The sequence below is a fragment of the Colletotrichum karsti genome (assembly GCF_011947395.1).
Source record: "Colletotrichum karsti strain CkLH20 chromosome Unknown Scaffold47, whole genome shotgun sequence".
In the NCBI taxonomy this organism is placed as follows: domain Eukaryota; kingdom Fungi; phylum Ascomycota; class Sordariomycetes; order Glomerellales; family Glomerellaceae; genus Colletotrichum; species Colletotrichum karsti.
The window spans coordinates 304232-327110 of NW_024065947.1; the positions used below are offsets into that span (position 1 = coordinate 304232).

The window sequence follows — 22879 nt, forward strand, 5'->3', positions numbered from 1 at the left end:
CTTCGAGCGTCTTACTCAGTCGCTGCATCGCATCTTCCTCCTCATCCTCACAACTTACTCTCACACGCAAGACATTGAGTTTGGAAGCTAAAAGTCCACCAGGCAGGCATTTGCGATTTAGTTACGATATTTTACTGCGCGTTAAGACGTTGCAACCGTTCTTATGGGACGCAAGCCGCTACCTCCGCCATCCTATTTGCAAGGTGCCCAGCAGGACTAGGACTGCTCAACGATGACCCCGCCTTCAGGGATGTGCGCCTAGCCCAATCCTGCCTCAGCAACACTAACCGTCCTCAATTCCGCCAGTGCCGTCAAATTATTCTTCAACACGCTTCTCGAGGTGTACTTGGATACTGTCGTACGGTATACCTTCCGGCGAATCTATTGGGTCAGCAGGTCCAGGCGAGCACCCTGTGGAACGAGTCGTTAATTGGTATGAGGAGATGCTATCACACCTGAATGATGCGACTATTCAAAGTACAATCGCGGTTGACATAGAAGATGGCGGCTGGCACTTGGCGCGAAGGATATAATTTGATAGGACATTCAGAAAAAAGTGAAATCACTTGTTCACGTCTTGTCATCTAGTTATAGTGGCGCTCTCTGAAACAGCGTCACCCTCTCAAAGTTGAAGACTTACCTTACCTACCTAGTGAGGGATGCCTTCATCATCACGATGTCTTGCACGCCGACAAGGAGGCATCCAGGTTGGTTCGCCTGTGAGTGGGTCCAGACACTACCTTAGGTGCCCATCCGCTCTGGCGGGGTACCTGTGCCGAATGTGAAGTCCGAGTCTTCTGATCGACCACAACCTAATCTGTCCACTTCCCTCGTTATTGATAGGCTGCGGTCGCCGCAGTTGGGGTTGGGTGCATCGGCAGGTGGGCTGTCTTCGGTGGAAGTTCGTAAATTAGCCCAATAAGAGGTGCAGCGTCGTACCTTTTGCATTCACATCTGGAACGTACGGACATGGACCGGAGGGTGGTTTTCTTATATTCATACGTCCCCTCGCAGCAACGATGAACCAGGAACTTAAATTCTTCCACTTCAGCTCGGGTTGTCTCTTCGTCTAACACTGCTACGCGTTATATAAGTCGAGCCCCTTTTCCATCTGTCTTTCAGCCCCTTACTCAGTCTTTCGCTCACGTTTACCTCCACAAGCGTCACAATCAAAGCAGCATGACACACTGTATTGTCGCATTGCGATATCAATACTTCCGCAGTGAGGCCTCTCGAAATCGCTAACAAGTTATAGCCATCAACATCTTGGGTAGGTCTCCTCTTCTCAATCCATGCCATAACAGTCAGCTTCCATTATTATTCCATTTTCTCTCAGCATCGCGAAGCCACATCACACACCACGTCTGGCGCTCACAGCGCGACACCTGGCACCATTTGGCAGTCACAGGCGCGAAAAGATGTCAAGACATCTCACGGCTGCCTTACGAACATTTGCGAACCACGATACTTAGGCAATTCGATCCCCTCACGAGGCAATTCGAGGCAACAGAACAACGTACGATGCCACGTCAGCCTGCGTTCGCGTTGCGCCAGTTTGCTTCACCGACAAAACGCCAGGTCCAATCAACGCATCCCAGCATCATGGCGTTGACTGCCTTCCTCTTTTGCGAATCCTGCCTTTCACCGCCGAACAGCTTGCAGCTTGCAGCGTAGTATCGCCATTAGCCATGCCTTGCCGCCCGACAGTATGTCGGTCCTGTTTCTGCTTCAGGCGATGTCGGCTGGTGAAGACTGGTGGACTTGTTTCTCCGAATGAGAATTGATGGATTAACTCGTCTGCCAGATTCGGCAAATCTCCGCCCGCTCAAAGAACTTGGCATGCGCCGAACCCGGGATGACTCTCTCCGTTTCCTTGGGCGTGTTTCTATGGTCGAATCACTCCTTCCATCGGCTTATTAGGATATGTTGTTATCGTGGATTGGTGGTTTTCGCGATCCTTTCGCGAAGGTCTCTCGACGAGTGTCCGAGCCGACGAACTGCCAAACTGGTGCACTCGGGAACTCGAGTTGGGTTCACAAGGCCGAATGTTGGGATGGCGTCGAAGTTTCGGTCGTCATTCTCTAGTTTTCGCGCCGGCCCGGCGATTCGGCACCGGATGTGGAGGTCGGCGTCGGAGGTTCCGACACGGCCTCTCCCGGAGTGGTCCGGTCCTTTGTCTCTTGTTCACCCAATCACCAAACATTTTCCTGTCTGCAAACAAAGGCAACTTACACTGGAAATATCTCCACGGAAACCAACAGGATGTTGAGCCTCTCTTTTTGGTGTTGAGCGAAGTACGCGCATCGACATATCAAGGCACCCTTTCAAGTCTAGGGCAGAGTTCTGATAGTCAGTCGTCATCTCAGTTGTCGCATACGTGCACTAACTCATAAGCGGTTGTTGTGTAACACTGATCGACGTGCCCCTCGGGTAGCCATGCCATGCCGACGCTGTCGACAACATCCCCTCCTTCTTCCGCCAGCCCCTCACCAACGACTTTCACCCATGGCAGCGCACTCAACCATAGCTTCTCGGACGCTACGACGCTCTATCATTTTACATTTCTATCTACTACACGGGTGGAGCCTTTCCCAGCTGGTCGTGTCACCCCAGTGCGAACCATCTTCCGTACAAGAGTGGAATAAGCAGTGGCTCTACTTGGGAGGAACTTTGTAGATAGAGTAGTTCGCCCGGCAAACATCTATAAATTCAAATGGGAATTCCATGAGAACCTCGAAAATGTGGCATCTACAACATCACCAGCATCACAACTTCTCGCGGGTTCCCGGCTCCCATCTGTGGCCTACAGTTCCTAGATAGCAAAGTCTCTCATTGAACACCTCCCTGCGGTCTACGTTTTTGCACCCTTCAATATGGATTCTCGCGGGTCCATCTACAACGGGTATGCTTCCGCTACCTGGGGAGATGTATGGGAACATTTTGCCGCGGCTAACATGTCATTTGTCTAGCACTGCCACGGCGAAAGCTTCCCACACATGCTCTACGGCGGAATCCGAGAACACTCTCTCCAGGCGACGGTTCTCCGAGTATAATAAGGATTCATCCAGAAACACGTACCACATCTCCGGTAAGGAGAGTGACGTCCGCGAGAGCAAGACCCACCATACGTCGGAAGCGGCGGGGAGGATAGCCGACTTTGACAAGCGATTCAATGGCTACTCATAGCTCATGGTCTTCCTCCCGGGTACTACATGAGACTACTTCGCGGCCACCGAGACGATTTCGATGTCCAACACGATCCTGGATACTCATACCTCGATACTGCCGCATATCAAGAGAAAGCCATCATCTTCTATGGGCTTCTTGCAGACAAAATCATGAGAAGTTCGGCATGAATGATGGCTTCCAGGTCCGGACTTGAGTGCAATTGGATGGCAGCGGCCAGTTTTGTATATAACTGATTCTATTCACTGCTCCCGTTGATCAATTGGGGTGTTCAACGAGATTCAAACATGGATAATATCTACATTGTCATCTATTGCCGTCATGGTCGAATCATCAGAACCCAAGCTTTTGGCATGACGCTGAGACCATATCAATGATCGAAGATTTCTTTTGATGAGGCAAAATAGTCAACAGTATTGAGTCTTTCATACACACGAATAACTGTCAGGATAGCGGCATAAGGGGCACTTGAATTCATATAACTTAGACGCCCGATATTCGAAGTGACACTGGCTTTTTGCCCATGTGCACACGCATGGACAAAAGTTACTCTGACCGGCACGACCTTCTACAGCTTGGATTCTTTCCAGGCAGGAGCTCGTTTCTGCTCAAAAGCCGCCAAGCCCTCCCGTATATTCTCACCCCTTTCGAGCAAACTGAAGTGCTGCTTGAACCACTCTTCTGTAGCCTTCTCAACATCTGCCGTCTCCCAAGCTTGACGTAAGCCGGCTCTCGCAGCGATTATTGCGTCCGGGCTGTTTTCCGAAATCATCGACGCATACCGCAATGCTTCGTCAACAACCTTGTCCTCCGCAACGACCTGATTCACTATCCCCCAAGCATGCATCTCCTGGGCAGTCAGCTTCCGCCCCGTCAAAACGATCTCGGATGCCACCTGCATCCCAGCAGTGTGGACTATGCGGGTGAGCACGCCTCCGGTTGGGGCAAGTCCTCGTTTGACTTCAGGAAGGCCAAAGACCGCCGTGTCTGCTGCCACAACGAGGTCGCAATTCACGGCGAACTCACATCCGCCGCCGAAAGCAAGCCCATTGACTGCTGCAATGATAGGCTTCTTCCCTTTACGGCGCGTGAACGGAACAGTGCCCTCCCGAGCCCCGAACTGCTGACCGCTGTCTCCTTCAAGGGTGCGTCGCCACTCTTTGAGATCTGCTCCTGCTGTGAAGGCGCGGCCCGTCCCTGTGACGACTAAGACGCGCAAAGCTGGTTCGGAATCGTACCAGTCTAGAACGGAGTCCAGCTCTCGAAGCGCTGAGGAAGAAAGTGCGTTTAAGGCCGATGGGCGATCCATTCGAGCTAGGAGAACATGGTCTATCGGGTAAGAGAGTCGCAGAAAGCTCAGATCCGGCGGTGGTTGGGTCTTTGTCTGGAAGTCCCCATTCATGGTGATGATTGAAGTAGGACGCGGCACGCGAAGTTGTTGCTTGGTGTCACGGTGAAGGACTGTTGGCCTCCAATATGGTTCAATTAAAAACGCAATGATGGCCGGCTTATTCAAATAAGTGTCAGAATTGCCTAGGACTAGATATCATCGAAGATTATAGACTTCATGGTGGCGCTTGGATGTCTGCTTGTTGCTGGGCCCTCGGGCCGAGGGTCCAAATGGCAAATCAGTTATTGCCGTCTACTGTGACCAACCCCAACTCCAAGGACTCGACGTTAGTCCGCCGCTGATTATTCTGCGAATGACACTGCTTATGAAAGTACCAGATGAATGGAAAACCAATAATTGTTTCTGTGATATTCATCGCGGCGTCTCTCGAACAGCATATCACCAGCTGATTGACGGAAAAGTCCAAAAGCTTTGGATTTTGTTGTGGCGCGAGGGACGAGATTAGCACAATGACTGGCTGGGAAACAGCTAATACGGAACTTGTAAAGTAACTCACTGATGGAAAAGGTAAACACATACTCTGTATTGTTGATGGAATATTGAGACGCTTCTCATGCGTTCAGCTGACGTCGCCGACGACCATGTCATTCCCGACAGGAAGCCGCGTGTAATTAACCCATTTCAGACCTTACCGGCAGAAGGGTTGAGGATGACCATGTCCTTGCCGTGTTGGCGGTGGGTGTCGATTATGTCTGGTTTCATTCAAGACTTGATCGGATTCATTATTTACTCGTCCCTGTCGTCCATTATGACGGCGAAAGATCCAAAGCTTGGCAAGTTTGCATTCGTTCGAATAATGTCTGAGAAAGTATGTGATAAAGACGTGGAACGGAGAGAGCTGGGGGGCGAGTTGAGAGCCACGGCCAGGCACCGTTAATAAGCAACTCACCGCCATCCAACAAGAAGGGAGAACAATAGGGGATCCAATATGATTATCGAAACGTGGCTAAGAATCGGCAACACATCTAGGTGATCAATTGATTGTCATTCGTTCTTGATTCTGACCGCGTATGTCGGCCCTGCGAGGCGCCATGTTGGGTGAGTGCTCGAACTCAGAAATTGGAAGGGTGGTCGCCTTCAGCTATCGCTATCAGGCGTAATGCGCGATTGCCGAGTGCCACTGGCCGTGATATGAGTCGACCTGAGTAACATCAGTGTCTTTGTTTTTCAATCGCTTTTCTAAGAAATGTATTGTCTTCTTGCGGAGTGTGAAGTTAATTTATCTCATCAGGTCTGGAAGCCCCTGACGCTGTGTACTGCTGTTATCCATCTGAGCACTTGTGGATGTATGAAGGACTGCCAGGAGATGCTTCAGTGGAGTGGATTGGATTTATCTCAGAGATAATTCAATAGAATCACTTCGTTCTGAAATACAACCATACTTGACGATTGAAAGCTGATGTAAGATGCGACCTTTATTTAGTAGCAATATGCAGTTGCTGTTGTGCAGTTGATGTGGCTCCCTCGGATCAGTGGCACCTGAATGCGTGCGTTAACGGGTAATTTCCCAGCAAACGATGAAATCTCAGATCATTTTCAGGACAAGGTCAGATGAATATGATCGAGTGATTCTCGCCGATCGAGGATCAGGTTTATGAAGAACTGTAAAAAAACGATGCATGCCAGTCACAGCAGATGAGGATTTGTGTGTCGGCGACAGAATGTTACAGCGCGTGCAGCAGCTCTTCGAGCCCTAAGGTTCCCTGTCACTAAGCACAGTCGCTGCATGCCGTCCGCCAAAACGCGAGGATGCGCTGCCACCCAGATCTACACCAACAGAGCCAGTAAGTCTGTTTGAACATTCATCATGGTATCTTTTTATTTTTCTTTCCAATCGGTTAGTCATTTGACTTGATCATTTTTTCTAGTCAAACGGAGGCTCAGCCAGCAGCGGCCCTGAAGGGAGCATCTAGCGTCCAAGTCAAGCACGAGAACCATTGGGATGAGGGGAAACAGGGATTGCTGTGTTCCATGTCTAATTTAGCAAACGAGTGAAAAGTGGGAGAAACTCATTCAGGCGGACAACTTACATGCATCAATGGATGCATATGCATATATGTATTTGTCCTTAACGTCCAAGTACAATCTATGGTCTTGACACTTGATGTAGATTTGGGCCCAATAGGCCTTGCTATTAACTTGAGGCCTACCTAGGCTAATGAGTCATGTAAGTGTGATGCTGAGGTAGAACTTGCAGAGTGGTGGGTAGCATGCTTGGCTCACAATGATGCGCGACCACAATGGGAGAATGAAAGATTAAAAAAGCGAGGGGGGACGTGAGCGAAGCCCATGACGATGAGGCTCTGCGATGGAGGGGTCAGTCAATGCCAGTTCGCATTGCGGCTCTGCTCGCCTCATACAAGTCCGCAAAGTTGAGGCTCTGCGGGTTTGGTCGGCGCAGTATTTAGATACTTCCCCCCTCTGGTGGAAACACCTCTCCAACTCTCTTCCCTCTATCAGTCTTCGTGGTCTTTCATTCTATAGCGCCGGCCACAGCAACTTTCTTACATTCGTTATTTCTCGCAATGACCTTTTCCTTCTCATCGGTCGAGACGGCCATTCACATCAAGTCTCATGTCCCTGATCACGAATATTGTCAGCTGTACGAGTTCGAAGTCAGTATTCAACACTGCAATCAACAGTTGGATATGAGAAAAAAGACCCAACACTCACGAAGGAAGTCCCCCAGCCGCGAGCACTTGGCCACACCTGGTCTCTCCCGATTTTCGAGCGAACCACGCCAACAGATCGACGCGGTCATAGCCTCCTGGCGAAGCTGGCGACCCAAGGAAGTCTCATGGGAAGACAAAAAAAGGCGAAAGCAGGCATCGAGAGGCGACCAAGGCAATCTGCAAGGCAAGAAGTGAAGCGAAAAAATGAGGCGCGAGGCATCATTTCGCGTTACACCACAGCAGGCAGAAACGCCCTAACAGAAGTGGAGGTCTGTCAGCGGAAGCGCTGCAACACAGCGGGGAAGCTCGCCTGGGTTGTGCGAATCCCTCTCTCCTTCTTTCTCTTCCCAGCTCTCTACGACCTCCACGACTCGACCAAAGTTGGACGAGAAATGCCGGAATCAACGTTTTTGTCTCAGATCTTTGCCATTGGTGACGGCGGTCGAAGTTTTGACCAATGTAATCAATGAGGCAATCAGGCGTCTGGCGCGGATATGCGCCGTCATCCTGAGAGTCTGTTGCCTGGACGTTCCTGAAGTCAGGATGCGCAGACCCGGCAGCGGCATTTTCGTTGTGTAAACGCATTTTGGGCACATCCAACATTGAGATGAGGCTTTCACGCGAAATATGAGCATTTCGGGACACGGAGACCTTAATACTCTGAAGCTGTCTCCAGTACACGAAGGCAACGGCCCGACGTGTCGGATGTACGGCGTAGGCACCGCCCATTTTCTCATGAATGCTGGATGTTTTGAGCCCAATGGTTTTGACCACTCGGTTCATTTGGTTTCAAATGTACCTTTGGCCTACTGTTCATATTCAACATGGATGTGACAGCTGTCGTTCTGAGGGCGTTGTTGCGAAGTTTTCGCGACACGACCATATCAGCGTTCGCGCGAAGAGTCCTTCGCCAGATCTCAGATGTTGTTTGGCCAATGGCAGTTCAAACATGACGGTTCCATGCTCTTCCAAACCACCCAAACCTGGTTTGACGGCTTGGTTCATACCTCCCGTAGCTGCATGGCTGGTCTTGACCGTCGATCGACTTCGATAGGCTAGGGGTTGGATCATGGTAGCTGCCCACCACACTGCTCTTGAGACTTGATGCGGACATTTCTGACATGCTTATACAGGTGTAACCTCGATCGGTTGTTCATTACCGCTCTGCCTGTCTGCGGCCCGGCGACGGCAGACCCTCGCCGCATGACGAGCCGCCATCAGGACTCGGGTTGCTAGAACGATGGAGCGCACCCTGAATCGGACCCGGGCGGAACACAGCGGACCTCGAGGGATTGGGACTTACCCGTCGCTATGCCAAGCTCAGGCAATTCTTCACGCTCTGGAGATGTGAGAGCTGGACTACACTGTTTCTACATAGATCTGAGTGCTTGGGGATCATGGTTCGCATTTGTAATCTGAAACTATTTAAACAGAACCAATTTTGGGCCCTGGAAAATATGGCGTCCATGCAGTAAAGCGATTCCCAGTGAAAGATACTCGTATCGCTAATTGAGTCTCAAACGACGATTCTGTGCTTCATTTGCTCTTGAGAGAGATCTTGTCTGTAAATCTTCGTCAGGCTGAACCCCAACGATGGCCGGACAGTCAGCGCAGTCATCTTACTACGGGTATGTCTAACGTCTCTTGAAGCTTTCGAGTGGTGGAATAAGAGACCTTTATACTAACCGAGACTGCCCAGTAACACCTCGTCGAGACTGCCTCACACCTACACCACGACGGATTCCCAACACGCACTAGCCCAACGGCGGCTCTCGATGTTCCAAAGCCAACCTGTCTCCCACGATGGCAGCGTATACCGAGTTGCGTATCAAGGCACCGACCCAAGAACAAGCGAGGCACAACACCGTGGGAAAACACAGACTGAGTTGGCGAGGATCATGGGCCAATTTGATGGACGCCGTTCTTAGCTTTCTGTACGAGTATCCATATGCCGGGCAGGTATGAATGGGGCTGATCGAGTTCAACGATGCTCATGATGCTCATGAAGACATCCGCAACGTCAACTTATGTTGACCAGCTGTATCCAAATCTGACTTTGGGCTGGTACATCGGGGATTGGGATGGCGTTTCAAGGAATTGGCGTTTACTCAGGTGGCACTGTTACTGGTTTTGAAACTGAATAGTTATATGGTGGATGGAATTGAAGCCCGGCGTTGTTGTTTCACCCTCGACAGCATGCTGAACGACTAGATGGTCTTTAAAGATAGCCTCGGACTAGCTCCTTACAGACACATGATATAACCCCTCAATTAAGCATAGGCCTAGTTTCTTAAGTGAAGTATATGTTTTGACGCGTTGATGTCCCCGATGAACCCTGTAAATAATGACAGGACCTGCTCGGGACCTGCCTAATCTCTTGGCCGGCAGCTTCCTCCGAGGTCCGGCATGCTTGAACGGGAAGGAAGCTCGGCCGGCCCCACCATCCGGTGCCTGCCACAAACAGATGAACGTCATCAAAGGCAGGCGCGAGCCGTGAGGAGATGGTACCTGCCTTCATTTGCAGGTCCCTTCCCCGAAAGACATTGTCGTCAATCTTCTTCCGGGTTCCTACCTTCACATCTTCTTCTCAATCAACACCCAGCAGGCAACCTAACTCGACTTCAAACATCAACAATCAACATGAACCTTGTCCGCGAATCAATCTGGAGACACTGAGTACGATGCGAGTAAGTTTCGCAACGACGACACTGGGTTTGAGGACTGACATATCTCTTGTAAGATCACGTCAAAATTTTAATTCTCGACTAAGCAAACGGCAAACCAAGGAGTTCTATCCTCCCATCTACTCCTCTTAAGCCTGCACGGCCTTCAAGAACGCCCGGCTCTCGTTGCCCTCGACTACCTTGGCCACAGGCGTGAGATACGCTTCGCTTGCCTCGTCTCCTCCCTGCAATTGGCGGACGTACGCCTGCGCGACCCTGAGCCAGTTGGCCTTCTCACCCCTGCTGGCACCTTGTCCTTCCCACACCCACACGGCGCGGCCCGCGTCGTCCAAGAGAAAGACGTCCTGTCCATCGAAATCCGACATGGATGCCTTGCTTCCGTCCTTGACGAGGTCGAACCTGAGATCGCCAGAGGCATCGCTGAGCCTGAAGAGCTTCTGGGGCCGCTCGCCAGCGTGGGCCTTGGAAGCTGACCTCACAGGCCTGGGGCACTTGAAGCCGCTCTGGGGCGTGTCGTCGTCGCCGCCGAGGAGCCCCACGATCACGCGCGACCTCGACTCCTCTTGAGTCAAGACCTCGACATCGATGTGCTTCGCGAGAGTCATATCGTTGACAACCTGTGCAGCCTTGGCCTTTTCCATCGGGCTGCAGCTCTTGCCCTGCCATTGCCAGATCTTGTCGCCTGTGTCCAGCACATACACATCCCCGTCGTCCAGGCTCTTCCAGGTTGGCTCGACCTCGTGCACCACAACGCCACTGGCGCCGACCGACGGGTTCTTGAAGATGCGCAGCAGCGTGAGGATCTGTTCCTTGGGCTCTTCCTCCTCGACATGACGAAAGCCCGATCTGACGCCCCCGGAGCGGATCTGGATACGGGGGAAGAGCTCCAAGAACTCATCAGAGGGCGCCTCCTGCACCTCACGATGCTGTGTCGCAGCTCCGTGCAGGAACTCATCGAGCTCTACTGTCTTGTACGCTGCAGTGCCGGCCTCATCCTGCGAGGTGTGGGCCCCGAGCCAGAAGAAGATCTCGTGACCGAGCTTCTCAGCATCGTCCTTGGAGCCGACCTTGTATGAATGGAGGACGATGTAGCTGTCGCCATCCATGAATTGGCCATACTTCTCCTTCGGCCAGGGCACGACCTCAAAGTCCTCGATGCGCCAGATGTGAAGGCCTGCTGTCTGGCCGACCTTTCCGTCGTTCCATGCTGGCTCGGTTGAGGCGGAGTTATACTTCACGCGATGGTCGATGTCCGTGCCAATGAGTTCGACATTACTGTCCTTGATGTCATACTCCTTGAGATGCACAAGACCCTGGTTTGGCGCCATTTTCTGCCTCTTCGAAAGATTGCTGGGAGGATAATCGTCTTCAATCAAGTTGATTGTTGGTGTCAACAGTTGTTGCAGGTCGCAAGAGACAAGAAGCGTTCACAAGATGAGCGAGTTCGAAGAGCAACGTTTCAACGTCATGGCGAACACAGGCGATCAGGGGTGGCTCAGCCAGTCACGGTGGAGTGTCTCTCGTCAGCTGTGCGGGGATCTGCGAATTCAATTGGGCCACGGCCCTGACCTCCCTTGCGGCTGTATCTCGAAGCCACAGCAGATCCATCAATAATCAAGGTTACAGCGCCTCAGAAACGCCTCTTCCAAGTCCACCAGCGCCAGCCCCGTCAATCACCGGGGTCCATAACTTGCCCACGATACCTCATTGTCACAAAACCAATGATGCCGCTTCAACTGAAAGGGGTATTGAATCCAAGCCAGTCCGATTCCGGGTCCGGCACACCGGTGCTTCTCATGGAGTCGCCGCCCAAGCCGCTCATCACCTGGGCTTGTAAGATGCCATTGCCGGCTCTCGCTTGTGGGTCCGATGTCTTCGGATAACTGAAGAAGTCAAATACGTCGATGTTGTCGAGCTCGCTTAACGATGTTACTTGTGTCGACGTTGGCTCCAAGCCAGATCGCCGTGTGGAAGATGTTAGGGTCACTAGGTCATGAGCACTCCTGGAGACGATGTTGTCAGCAGAGTCCGGGAGCGCGGGGGCAGCATATACGAAGTACTAACTTTCTCATGGCAGTAAAGTTCATGTCGCCTTGACGTCCACGCTGGACTACCCGAGCGAGGATTTTGGCATAATTGTTCGCCACTTCCCAATACTGGCCGACATGTCTGAGGGTTTCGATGAAGAAATCAATCTTGGGGTCAACGGGGCAGCCTACTGTCGCTGCATGGACAAGCAACAACCTCGCAGCCACCCATAATGAGAACGCGAAGGGAGGGCCCAGCAGGTCAAGGCCATTGGCCTCAAAAACATCCTGGGCAATGTCACCAAGGCTTTGCACCGCCGACAGACACCGCTGCATTGCATAATGTGATGGGACGAAGATGTGAGATCTCACGGTGGGGTACGCAGCCGAGGAATGCAGACGCACCACCGACGTGACATATGCGCTGTGCAGCATGAACCAGTTCGCGACACGGCTAGCTGGGTCTGAGTGGCACAGCGCCGATATCCTGCTGTATTCACTCGGCAGGCTTTGCAGCCAATTGTCAAGCGCGCCGTCCAACGACCTGTATGTGTTGCGCCAAACGGCCATCTCAGCCGATGATGTAACATCGATGGGCGTCTTCAGAAAGTCGTGGACTTTGCTGAGTATCCGCAGGATCTCGCAGTGGTATGAGAAACTGCCGAGATTGTCCGGCTTGTTGATCGCTGGAGGGGCGGTCGGATCGGAGGAGGGGCTCCATGCTCTCGTCTCAACGGGAACGTTTCTGGAAAATAAGTCGTACGAACACGGAAGACCTCGCTTCATCTTCTTGTCGTCGAGCATGAAATCGAAGGTGGTTGTCGCGATCGTGGCGTATCGATCGAGGAGGTATACCATCCAGCACAAACGTCGCCTGCCTTCATCTTCAATCCATGATTCGGGTCGACCCGTAGCGACCCTGCGAATCGAACCAGTATGCGGTGTCTCTTCGGCTTCGGCTGTAAGGTAAACACTGCTTTCCTCACACAGCTCAAGCTGTCTCACGTTTTGTGCGAGAAGCGCAAGCATATTCCAGCCGCGCGGTCCGTTGGAGGTTCCAAGCTCATCCAAACACAGGATGACCAACGCCCTCAGCGCCGCGATACTAACATTCTCCATGGCGTATATCTGAACCCTGCCCTTCGAGACAGCGTGGTAGTGGGATCGCATCTCGGGTGACAGCCGCGGGTCTTTCAGGAACCTGAGTGTCGTTGCCACAATGGCGTGCAACAGCACGCGGTCGGCGTCGGTGAGGGAAGTCGAACCGAAGAAGGCACCGAACGTGGTCTTGCGGTCAAGAATCGGGCACCAGGTGTTGCAGTGTTTGAAGTAAAGGTCGACAAGCGTGTAGAGCATGTCGTGCGGCGGGAACTCTGATACAGATGACAGAGAAGCTGCATCTTTCCGCGGTCCAGAAATACCGGGAGATGCACCTGTCTGCGAGAAGGGCTCGCCAGCAGAGAGGTTCAGCAGAGCCTGAACCGAAGTTCGATCGCCATTTTGAAGCGCCTCCTGAGCATCACCGCCTTGCCAAAACGGACTCGAAAACGCCGGTGTCCTTCCATTGGAGGTCGGTGCACTTCTTGGAATAGCCGTTGCAGGGTTGACGCCGTTTCCGTCATGATGGAATCCTTCGACTTGAGATGATGCTTGGTTGCTGATAGCCGGGGAAAGGGCCTGGGTACTGGCGACATGGTCGCTGGCAATATGATCCTCCACGCGACGACCCAGGGCCTGCAGGAGCGCATCAAGCCTGTTGACCTTGGCCTCAAGTTCGAGACTGAAACCAATACGGCTGCCCGGTTTCTGTCTCTCGAGATAAACACAGGTGCGGTTGTGTCGAGCACACCATGAGCAGGCGGGCTCTGCACGATCGCATTTCACCTTCCTCGCCTTGCACAGCTCGCATCTGGAACGCGGTTAGCCGGGTATCACACACAGCATCAGCGGCAAACAACATACGATGTCTTCTGGTGCTTCTCCCTCTTGCGCTTTCTCGGTGGTCCGGCCGAGCCGTTGTTGGTCGTGTCATCACCACTCGAGCCTTCGTCGTGGCTGAAGACCGAGTTCGCTTCCTCCTCGGCCATTGATTGCGGACGTGCATTGGCATTCGTTCCTAGCATGTTTGTCCCATTGTCGTGGGAACTCCACATTTCCCCTTTTTACTCTGACAGAAAGTGAAGTCTTGCTCTTATCAGGACCCTTTTGGATGGAGCCTGAAGGAGCAGGGCCAATTTCGATGTCAGAAAGTGGTCATTTCACTGGCGGGCGGGCGTGCAGCAAGCAGTAAAAGTGCGAGCTAACGAATTGCCTCAGCCGGCCGGGATGGCAGAGGAGACGGGAAGACGTGGAATGGGATGCGCGCGCCGCAGCACCTGGGGCGCATGGAGATAATCCGGCGTTGGCGGCCGTGGTTGGCCGAGTTGAGGGCAAGTCTTGGGACTTCTGGGCAACGTGGGCAGCTGGTTCCAGTTGAGTGCACGAACCTGCAGCCTGCAGAGCGCAAGTACAAGCACACTGGACACAAGCAACGCAGCAGCAGCAGCAGCAGCAGCAACTTGCAAGGGCTCTGTAAAGGGGGGGAACAGGGAAACGAAGAAGAGACCCCCGAATCTTCAGCGAGCGGCAAAGGACTGAGGAGACTAGGGGTGAAAGAGTCGGGAAAGCCAAGTCCGCGAAAGATGACTTTGTCAGCACTGAGCAGGCTGTTGAATCTCTGGTGTGTCTGACAGCCTGAGTTTGACCAGAAAGATCAACAGCGAGCAACGGGGCTTTTCGGTGTTCTCACCCGACACGCAAAGAAGGATGCAAAGGAAAAAGATCTGGTCCAGTTATCGGCCCACTTCCGTCCACAATATCAGCTGGATCTTGCGTGTCGCAAGAAAAAATCAACGGAAGGCCACGGAAGACGAGAAATAAAGACTCCGCCGCGCCGCCTTTGCGCGCCAACCAGCCAAGCCGATGAACCAACCTGTCCCGTGCCCTCTAGGTTTTCCGGAAAACCGTCACACACAACATCCCGCGGCATGGGACGGACGGAACGGATGAGGGGACATTGTTGCGCCCAATGATGAGCCCTCAGCAGGCGATTACGATAACGAGAGTCATCTCCGAACCCTTCTGTAACAACAATCGTCAACCGGTCCAAAGGCAACTATTACAGGCTACTACAGGAGACGCAGGAACCGCTTTGCGTCTCTAGTCCCCTCATCTGTCTCCAAGTTTTGCGATCAAGACGTCCCCCATTTGGCAAATAGCGCCGCACCCCGGCCACCCCGAATCGCACCCCGCTCGTTACCTTCCCCTGTCAAGGCTGTTTCTGCGAGCATCATCCATGGGGTCTTATAACCGTCAAAAGGTGGGGGGAGCGGCAGTGGTCTTCACGATGTCTCTCGCGCGGGGCGCAAGATGGCTGGTGGTGTACGATCGTCATCCGCGGGCTTCGTCCGAGAAACGCGGAAACTCCTCCACGGTGCCAACAATGACGACAAATTCGATCCAGACCGCGGACTGTCACTGACTCAGTCCAACCGGGACGATGTAGCCACGGGGACAGCCCGCCTTCCGATCTTCCGGGCTTACAGCCAGAAACACACGTGGAGATGGATCAATGTGAATCAACAACTGCGGTTTTCCTTGAAGTTTTCGACTTGGCGGCATCACAAAAAATTGCAAGTCAAACACGGATAGGGCACAGAGTCCATCACCCAGCCCGAAGCACACAAACACAAGAGATATGACAAAGAAGCAAAATGCGTCATTCCGTCGTGGTACCTATGATACAATTTGGAGCCTACTCCAATAGACGCCCAACCTCGTTCGCGCCGCCGTCGTGATGGGATGTCCCAAGCAACACAGTGGTATATGGCAAAAAAACATGAAAAAACATGAAGACTCAACGCGCACAACCCGCTTAGCTTGACCAGCCCTTGCTCATCTGGACGGCCTTCTCCCAGCGACCGAAGCGCTTCGCCGCATCCTCGTCCGTGATCTGGGGCTTGAAGATAGTGCGACCCTCCAGGTTGACGTCCTTGAGCTCGTCGAAGCTCTTCCAGACCCCCACAGCGAAACCTGCCGCGATGGCCGCGCCAAGGGCGGTGGTCTCGCGCATGCCAGGTCGGTTGACAGGGATGCCAATGATGTCGGACTGGGTCTGTACAGGGGTTAGTCTTTTTCTCCGTCCCGTTGCGCGGAAAAGGTCCGGGGTCTCTTACCTGCATGACGAGGTCGGAGTTGCACATGCCACCGTCGACGGCGAGCTCAGTGAGGGCAGCGCCACTGTCCTTCTCCATGGAGTCCAGAATGGCCTTGGTCTGGAAGCAGGTAGCCTCGAGGGTGGCGCGGGCGATGTGGCCACGCTGCGTGTAGGCAGTGATACCGAAGATGGTGCCGCGGGCATCGTCAATCCAGTAGGGCGCAAACAGTCCGCTGAAAGCGGTGACGAAGGTGCAACCGCCGTTGTCCTCGACCGTCTCGGCGAGAGCGCTGAGCTTGGAGGACGACTCCATGAAACCGAAGTTGTCCACGAGGAACTTGACACTTGATCCGGCAACAGCAATGCTTCCCTCGAGAGCATACATGGTCTTGCCGGGACCGAAGTCGAAGGCGACGGTGGTCAAGAGACCGTGGGAGGAGATGACCGGCTTAGGACCGATGTTGTACAACAAGAAGCAACCGGTACCGTAGGTGTTCTTGGCCAGACCTGCAGTGAAACCCTTCTGGCCGACAAGAGCTGCGGACTGGTCACCCAAGCAGCCAGTGATCTTAGTACCGCTCAAAGCGGTGTTGGCCAGGGTGCCGTAAGCCTCGGGATCGGACGAGCGCACAATCTTGGCGAGCTTGACCTTCTTGGGGTCAATTCTGAACCAGTCGATGAGGTCCTCGTCGTATTGAAGAGTGTGGATGTTCATGAACATGGTACGGGCGGCGTTGGAGGGATCGGAGACGTAGACATCGCGCGACGGGCCGCCGTTCAGCTTGTAGACCAACCAGGTGTCGACGGTACCGAAAGCCAGGACACCGCGCTCGTAAGCATCCTTGACCTCGGGAACGTTCTCAATCAACCAAAGCAGCTTGCCGACGGAAGGGTATGTGGAAAGAGGCAGACCGCATCGCTGGGTGAGCTCGCTAGCGCCGAGGCGGTTCTTCAGCTTACGGACGAGGTCCTTGGTACGGGTGTCGGTCCAAACGATGGCATTGTACAGAGCCTTGCCGGTGGTCTTGTCCCAAAGAACAGTGGTCTCTCTCTGGTTGGTGATACCGACGGCCTTGATCTGGTCGCGGGAGTGGCCCTGGGTCTCAAAGGCCTGGACGGCGCCGTCAATGCACTTCTCGACCGAAGAGACAAGCTCCTCGGGGTCATGCTCGTGCCAGCTGTCGCAGCCGAGTTAGTTTCCCCGCGCTGCAACGACAACGAAGCCAATTGAGGGCGCAACTCACCCAGGGTTGGGGTAGATCTGCTTGAATTCAAGCTGGTGCGTCGCAATGACCTCACCTTGGGGGTTGAAGATGAGGAAACGCGTGCTCGTGGTGCCCTGGTCAATGGCACCAACGAAAGAGATGTTCGCGTTGGAAGACATGTTGTCGGAGGATTGTTTGAATCGGCCGGGGAGAAGAGACGAGAGCATCCAAAGACAACTGCGACGGCGACGACGACGGGCGCAACGAGCAGGAGGTGAAGAAGGAGACGGGACAAATGGGTATCTTGCGGAACGAGGTGAGGAGTAAAAAGAGAAGATCAGGCACCGGAAAGAGGATTGAGTTTCACGGGCTGACAAAATATTTGTAGTGGCCCCCTCGGCGGTCCCATGTGCGCGCGCATGTGGGAAACTCAGCTCCAACAGCTAGACGCGGCGTCGGGTTAGCTCCCTCCATGGGGAACAGAAACAAGACAGCTTTCTCGAAAGCTACCCCTCATTCCCATCTCTACCCCATCCCCAGATCGTGTGGAGATGTCACGAGATGAGCACCAACAGGCCGGACTGGGAGAACCGCAGCTCTGTCAACGGGGGGCCCCGGAATGCAGGATCATCTTCTCCACTGGGGGATGCGAACGGGTCACAACGGGGTGCTTCTTCAGCAGCAGGCAATCGAATCCTTCGACGCGAAGAATCCGGAATGCCATGGGTTCGGGGTGGACGCACCGAGCCGCCGCGAAACGTCGGCCGATGGTTCGAGGCAGACAGGCAACGTCGGCCGTGGACAGCGAGAAAATGTGGAGGAAGACGGGGTCCGGATCACCCTGCGATGGGACTGATGTCATTCACAGTCGCAGTGCAACAGGACGAGTTTCGGTCTGCGTCGGCGAGCTCCATCGGCCGGTGGGTCCGGCCTAATGCCGGCCGTTATCTCGAAGCACCGGTCGCCCGAAGAGCGGGGTTTCTTTCACTAGAGAGAAGAGAGTCGAGACGAGCGAGCTGACGGGATGCTACGGATAGCCCGTGGTGTGCAGACCTTTGCCAGGCTAGAGCTGAAGAGGACGGAACTCCCGCCTCTTACGTGAGGAGTTCGTTTTGCCGTCCTCTGCGTGCATCCACTTCCTGCAGACAATGCATCGCATGCCTCTGGAAGAGGCACGTCAACGAGGATCTCGTGGTCACATGAACGGTGGGTTGGTCGAACATCGTCGGAGATGGCCGCCGCGCGGCGCAGCACGAGCAGCCAACCAACAGATACGACGATGAAATTGAAACGAACCAACGGCTTCAACTTCCCAATTGAACCTGCCAATCCAACGCGATCATGCAGCAAATCATGTGCCGACCTGCGCTTCGACGACAAGACTCTTTGCATCTACTTGACATCCTGTCAAAAACGGTCAAGACTGACAAACCGCCCCTCGTTGCTGACCTGGTTCCCCTCCACCACGTTGCACTCGCGCTCACACCATCTGTCTCATTCGCCCGTCTGAAAACGACAAACTGCGGGGAAGAGGCGAAAGTTCCAAGTGCGATGCAAACAAGGACATACCAAAGGTGACGACGGGTCCAGGTTTGTCTTGTCACTTTGTGTAAGACTCAGTTGCGACGAGCCGCGGCTCAAGTTTCTCGTTTTTTGTTTTTTTGTGTGGGCAAACCAACGTCATTGGCCCATTGGTTAGGAATCGAAACCCGGACGAGAACGAGCCAGCGCGGAATTAAAGGAATCAAAAAAAAAAGGTTGCGAATTGTGTCGGCTGGGTCATGATAGGCGTACCCGTCGTGTATGACGTTTGCCGCGGCTGTTACATGGCTCGGGAGTGGTGGTGTGGCTCGTCACTGTCAGATTGAACTCCACACCCTTGAACCCTTGGCGTCCTTTGCCCGGGATGCACCTTCAAAGAGGGAAATCTTCGATCTGATCAGTCAAAGTTCAATCGGTATTAATGGGGAACACAGGAAGCTCGGGGAGCAGCAGGTCATAAGACTTACGAGGAACTCTCACCCTCTCCGGAACTTTTTATGGAAGAAACAACCTCGGGGAGCTGAATGCAAGCTCAGAGTCTGTAACGCCTACCGAATAAGCAACCGAACAGAGTTGCATACGTTGCATAGGAACACCGGAATCAGCAACGTACATCAAGAAAAAAGCGGACGGAGGATCGAATAAACGGGGCCCCGGAAGCCGCACCGAAAACCTACCTTGGCAACATCGGCCAGGCCCCCTTCACTCTCTCGAGTCTCCAGCCTTCTTACTTCATCACTCGGCCGCGCAAAAGGTCCCCCGTCCTCATCTCACGCGCTCATCTGCGGCCCACGGCGACCCTCTCCACACGTGGGAACTGCCCCAGAAGCTTACCTCTGGAGAACCACATTCCTTTTGCATGCTGCAAAAAGTGTGCAACAGGCACACCCTGCATCGTCGTCTACCAGGAAGTGAAGCCTATCAGTGGCGCGGGTGTGGGCTTTTCGTCGTTTCTGTACCGATACATTGCGCAACCTGTGCGTCCAAAGTCCGCACCTTGGCGAACCCCGGAAAAGACGAACAAGAAGGGGGTAAAAAGAGGGGGTAGGCAACTCGTCGAGGACACCAAAGAAGACGTCCCCCGGTGCCAGATCCAGAATTCCTTCAAAGAAAAGCCTCGGCCGACGTCCGTAATAACGTCTCCTCCGTCCCAGTCGACCACTTCATCAACTTCGGTGTGAGCCACCGAACTGCATCTCACTCCCCCTTCGTCCCACCGTCCGGCCGTGTCTTCTTCGTCTTCTCTGCCTTTGCAGCACCGAATCATCTCTTTTTCGCCCACACCGTTCGATTTTCCCAATCCTCTTCCGCGAGGCCCGTACGGAACACACGCACGCCCCCTCTTCGTATCGTCGACCTCGTGAGCAACTTCGGTAACCGAGTTGCTGGTATTCCAGAGATCCGGATCCGGAAAGAACCAATCTCCTCGTTCTGTCTCCTCGTGGCCGTCCGTTGAATCCCGGGGGAAAGAAACCACCACCCCCTTCTTCTTCCATCAGAGTTCCATCGCGTCGAGATCCACAGAGTCGCATCAAGCAAGTCAACCAGTTCGAAGATGGGTAAGCGTCCAAGATTTTCGCTGCAAAGCCCCCCTCCTCCCCTACCTCAATCTCCTCTTTCCCCAAAGTTGTCAATCCCGGCGGATCGGTGCAACGGTCGTCCAGCCCCGTGGGATGTGATCAGCCCGTGGGGACCATAAGAAGTTGCTTCTTCCCCATGGGAAGACGTGGGATGATATTTGGCCAGACCAACCGCCCGTCTCATCCCATCTTCATCACCCCGCGTTCTCTTTCCCTCCCTTTCCCTCTCTCTTCCTTTCCTGTTCGGCCCTCACCCTCATCTCTCATCTCGTCTGCTTCATCTCGAAAACAAAAAGCGTTTGCCGGTTTCTAATGTCCATCACTGTTCACACAGCGGAATCGGTGTCAGAGTCTTCGTCGTCCGTTGGGAAGCAACACATTCCAGTATTCAAGTCCGAGATGGGAGGCGAGGAAACGCACGAGGAGCACGCCGCGGGCACCATGACTCCTCCCGAGATGAGGGAGGAGCAGTTGTGGTGGTCCCGGCAGCGTGAGAACCTCCAGGACGGCTTCTCCGAGTTCTTCGGCACCATGATCCTTGTGCTCTTTGGCGACGGCGTCGTCGCTCAAGTCGTGCTCAGTAACAACACTAAGGGCGACTACCAGAGTATTTCCTGGGGCTGGGGGTAAGTGACACTCTTCACTCCGAGTGACGGCTCTCATCGTGACTTCATCGATGAGTTTGAGGTTTGACAGGCGACTAATTCATCACCTCCAGATTGGGCGTCATGCTCGGTGTCTACGTGGGCAAGAAGTCCGGTGGTCATCTCAATCCGGCAGTGACACTCGCCAACTGCGTATACCGCGGCATGCCGTGGCGTAAGTTCCCCATCTACTTCATGGGCCAGCTCCTGGGCGCCATGGCCGCCGCCTTCATCCTCTACGGCAACTACATGCCCGCGATCGATGCCTTCGAGGGCAAGGGCATCCGCACCGTCTCTGGCCCGACCGCCAGCGCCGGCATCTTCTGCACGTACCCCGCCGAGTTCATGACCCGGACGGCCATGTTCTGGTCCGAATTCATCTGCTCCAGCATCCTCCAGCTCGTCATCTTCGCCCTCGCCGACCCCGCCAACGGTGCCGCCGGTCCCTTCATGCCTCTCGCCCTCTTCTTCCTCATCTTCGGCATCGGTGCCTGCTGGGGTTGGGAGACGGGATACGCCATCAATCTCGCTCGTGACTTCGGTCCCCGCCTGGTTTCGTACATTGTCGGATACGGTCATGAGGTGTGGTCCGCCGGTGGATACTATTTCTGGGTAAGGCCCTCCTCCTTTTTTTTCTGCGTGCTGTGTGCCTCGGCTCCCCATTTTTTCGTCGTTCTCCGATGGCGTCGGCATTGCGTGCGTCGGCTTTTCGTCGTGGCGAAAATCATCGATAAGACTTTTCCCCGTTTTGATACGAGTCTCGTGGACTAACGGCGACGTTGACAGATCCCCATGGTCGCCCCTTTCCTCGGCACCCTCTTCGGAGGCTTCCTGTACGACGTCTTCCTCTACACGGGCGAGAGCCCCATCAACAGCCCGTACTTCGGCCTCAAGCGCCTCTACCAGCCCCGTCGTGAAGTCTGGTCCAACACGTATAACAGCAAGGTATAAGCTGCTTCTGCCTCGTCCTCGCTTGAGGTGACCGAGGATTTGTGAGAGCCACCTTGCGTCACTGCTCGCCACAGATTGAAGCTTTTCTGTCCACTTCAGATTGAAGATATGATGACACGCGCCATGTCCCATGCGCTTGAACACAATGAGAGAGGAGAGTAAAAGAAGTTGAGAGGAAGAGAGAGAAGAAGAAAAAATCAAGGGAAATGATACCAAGAGAGAAGAAGAGACCGGTGAACGAGAGCAGACGGCGTTCCGTTCGGGGAATGAAGCCTCTCTCGGGGCCCGCCGGGGTCTGGTCTGGTCTGGGTCAAACGAAACGAAAGAAACGAAAAACACCTCACGGGACGCACGAAAAATTGCGGTTTGGTCGAATTGCTGCTGGTCTTCGGGATCGAAAGTCAAGTTCAGTTTCTTGTTTGGCGGGTGAATGAATGTGTGCTGTTTATGCTGGGTTGGGTTGGGATGTGGGCGCGGATCAACGGGTTTGGTGTTTTGTTGTTTGTTTGTTGTGGCTGCTGCTGCTGCTGCTGCTGCTGCTACTACTGCTGTTGTGAGCTTCACCGCTCGTTGCTGCTGTCGGGCTTTCGTTTGGGGGCAGCGGGAGTAAAGAGCGAGAGAGAGAGATAAGGTATCACAATACCAAGTTCTCAAGTTCAAATCACTGCTGCTGCTATTGTCGTTACTGGTGGTGAAACAAAAAGTGAAAACAAGAGAGTCACGAACACGGGACGCGAGTGCGCCCCGACTACGGAAGTTGCAATCAATTAGTATGCCAGGCA

At 53.8% G+C, this 22879-nt stretch overlaps 5 protein-coding genes across 5 annotated transcripts; 1 reads left to right on the forward strand and 4 right to left on the reverse strand.

The window, feature by feature from the left end:
• Positions 1-3754: 3754 nt before the first annotated feature.
• Positions 3755-4588, reverse strand: CkaCkLH20_11362 (uncharacterized protein; the record flags this gene model as incomplete). The annotated part of the gene is made up of 1 exon (XM_038894076.1): positions 3755-4588. The coding sequence occupies one exon, from the start codon at positions 4586-4588 to the stop codon at positions 3755-3757; it is 834 nt and encodes a 277-aa protein (XP_038740654.1).
• A 5493-nt stretch (positions 4589-10081) lies between these two features.
• Positions 10082-11281, reverse strand: CkaCkLH20_11363 (actin-binding protein; the record flags this gene model as incomplete). The annotated part of the gene is made up of 1 exon (XM_038894077.1): positions 10082-11281. One exon carries the CDS (start codon positions 11279-11281, stop codon positions 10082-10084), a length of 1200 nt encoding a protein of 399 aa, XP_038740655.1.
• Positions 11282-11685: 404 nt separating this feature from the next.
• On the reverse strand, positions 11686-14067 carry CkaCkLH20_11364 (uncharacterized protein; the record flags this gene model as incomplete). The annotated part of the gene is made up of 3 exons (XM_038894078.1): positions 11686-11956; positions 12018-13889; positions 13943-14067. 3 exons carry the CDS (start codon positions 14065-14067, stop codon positions 11686-11688), a joined length of 2268 nt encoding a protein of 755 aa, XP_038740656.1.
• Positions 14068-15893: 1826 nt separating this feature from the next.
• On the reverse strand, positions 15894-17559 carry CkaCkLH20_11365 (glycerol kinase; the record flags this gene model as incomplete). Its single annotated transcript, XM_038894079.1, has 3 exons — positions 15894-16133; positions 16195-17353; positions 17420-17559. 3 exons carry the CDS (start codon positions 17557-17559, stop codon positions 15894-15896), a joined length of 1539 nt encoding a protein of 512 aa, XP_038740657.1.
• A 3255-nt stretch (positions 17560-20814) lies between these two features.
• On the forward strand, positions 20815-22097 carry CkaCkLH20_11366 (MIP family channel protein; the record flags this gene model as incomplete). Its single annotated transcript, XM_038894080.1, has 3 exons — positions 20815-21128; positions 21221-21758; positions 21933-22097. 3 exons carry the CDS (start codon positions 20815-20817, stop codon positions 22095-22097), a joined length of 1017 nt encoding a protein of 338 aa, XP_038740658.1.
• Positions 22098-22879: the final 782 nt, after the last annotated feature.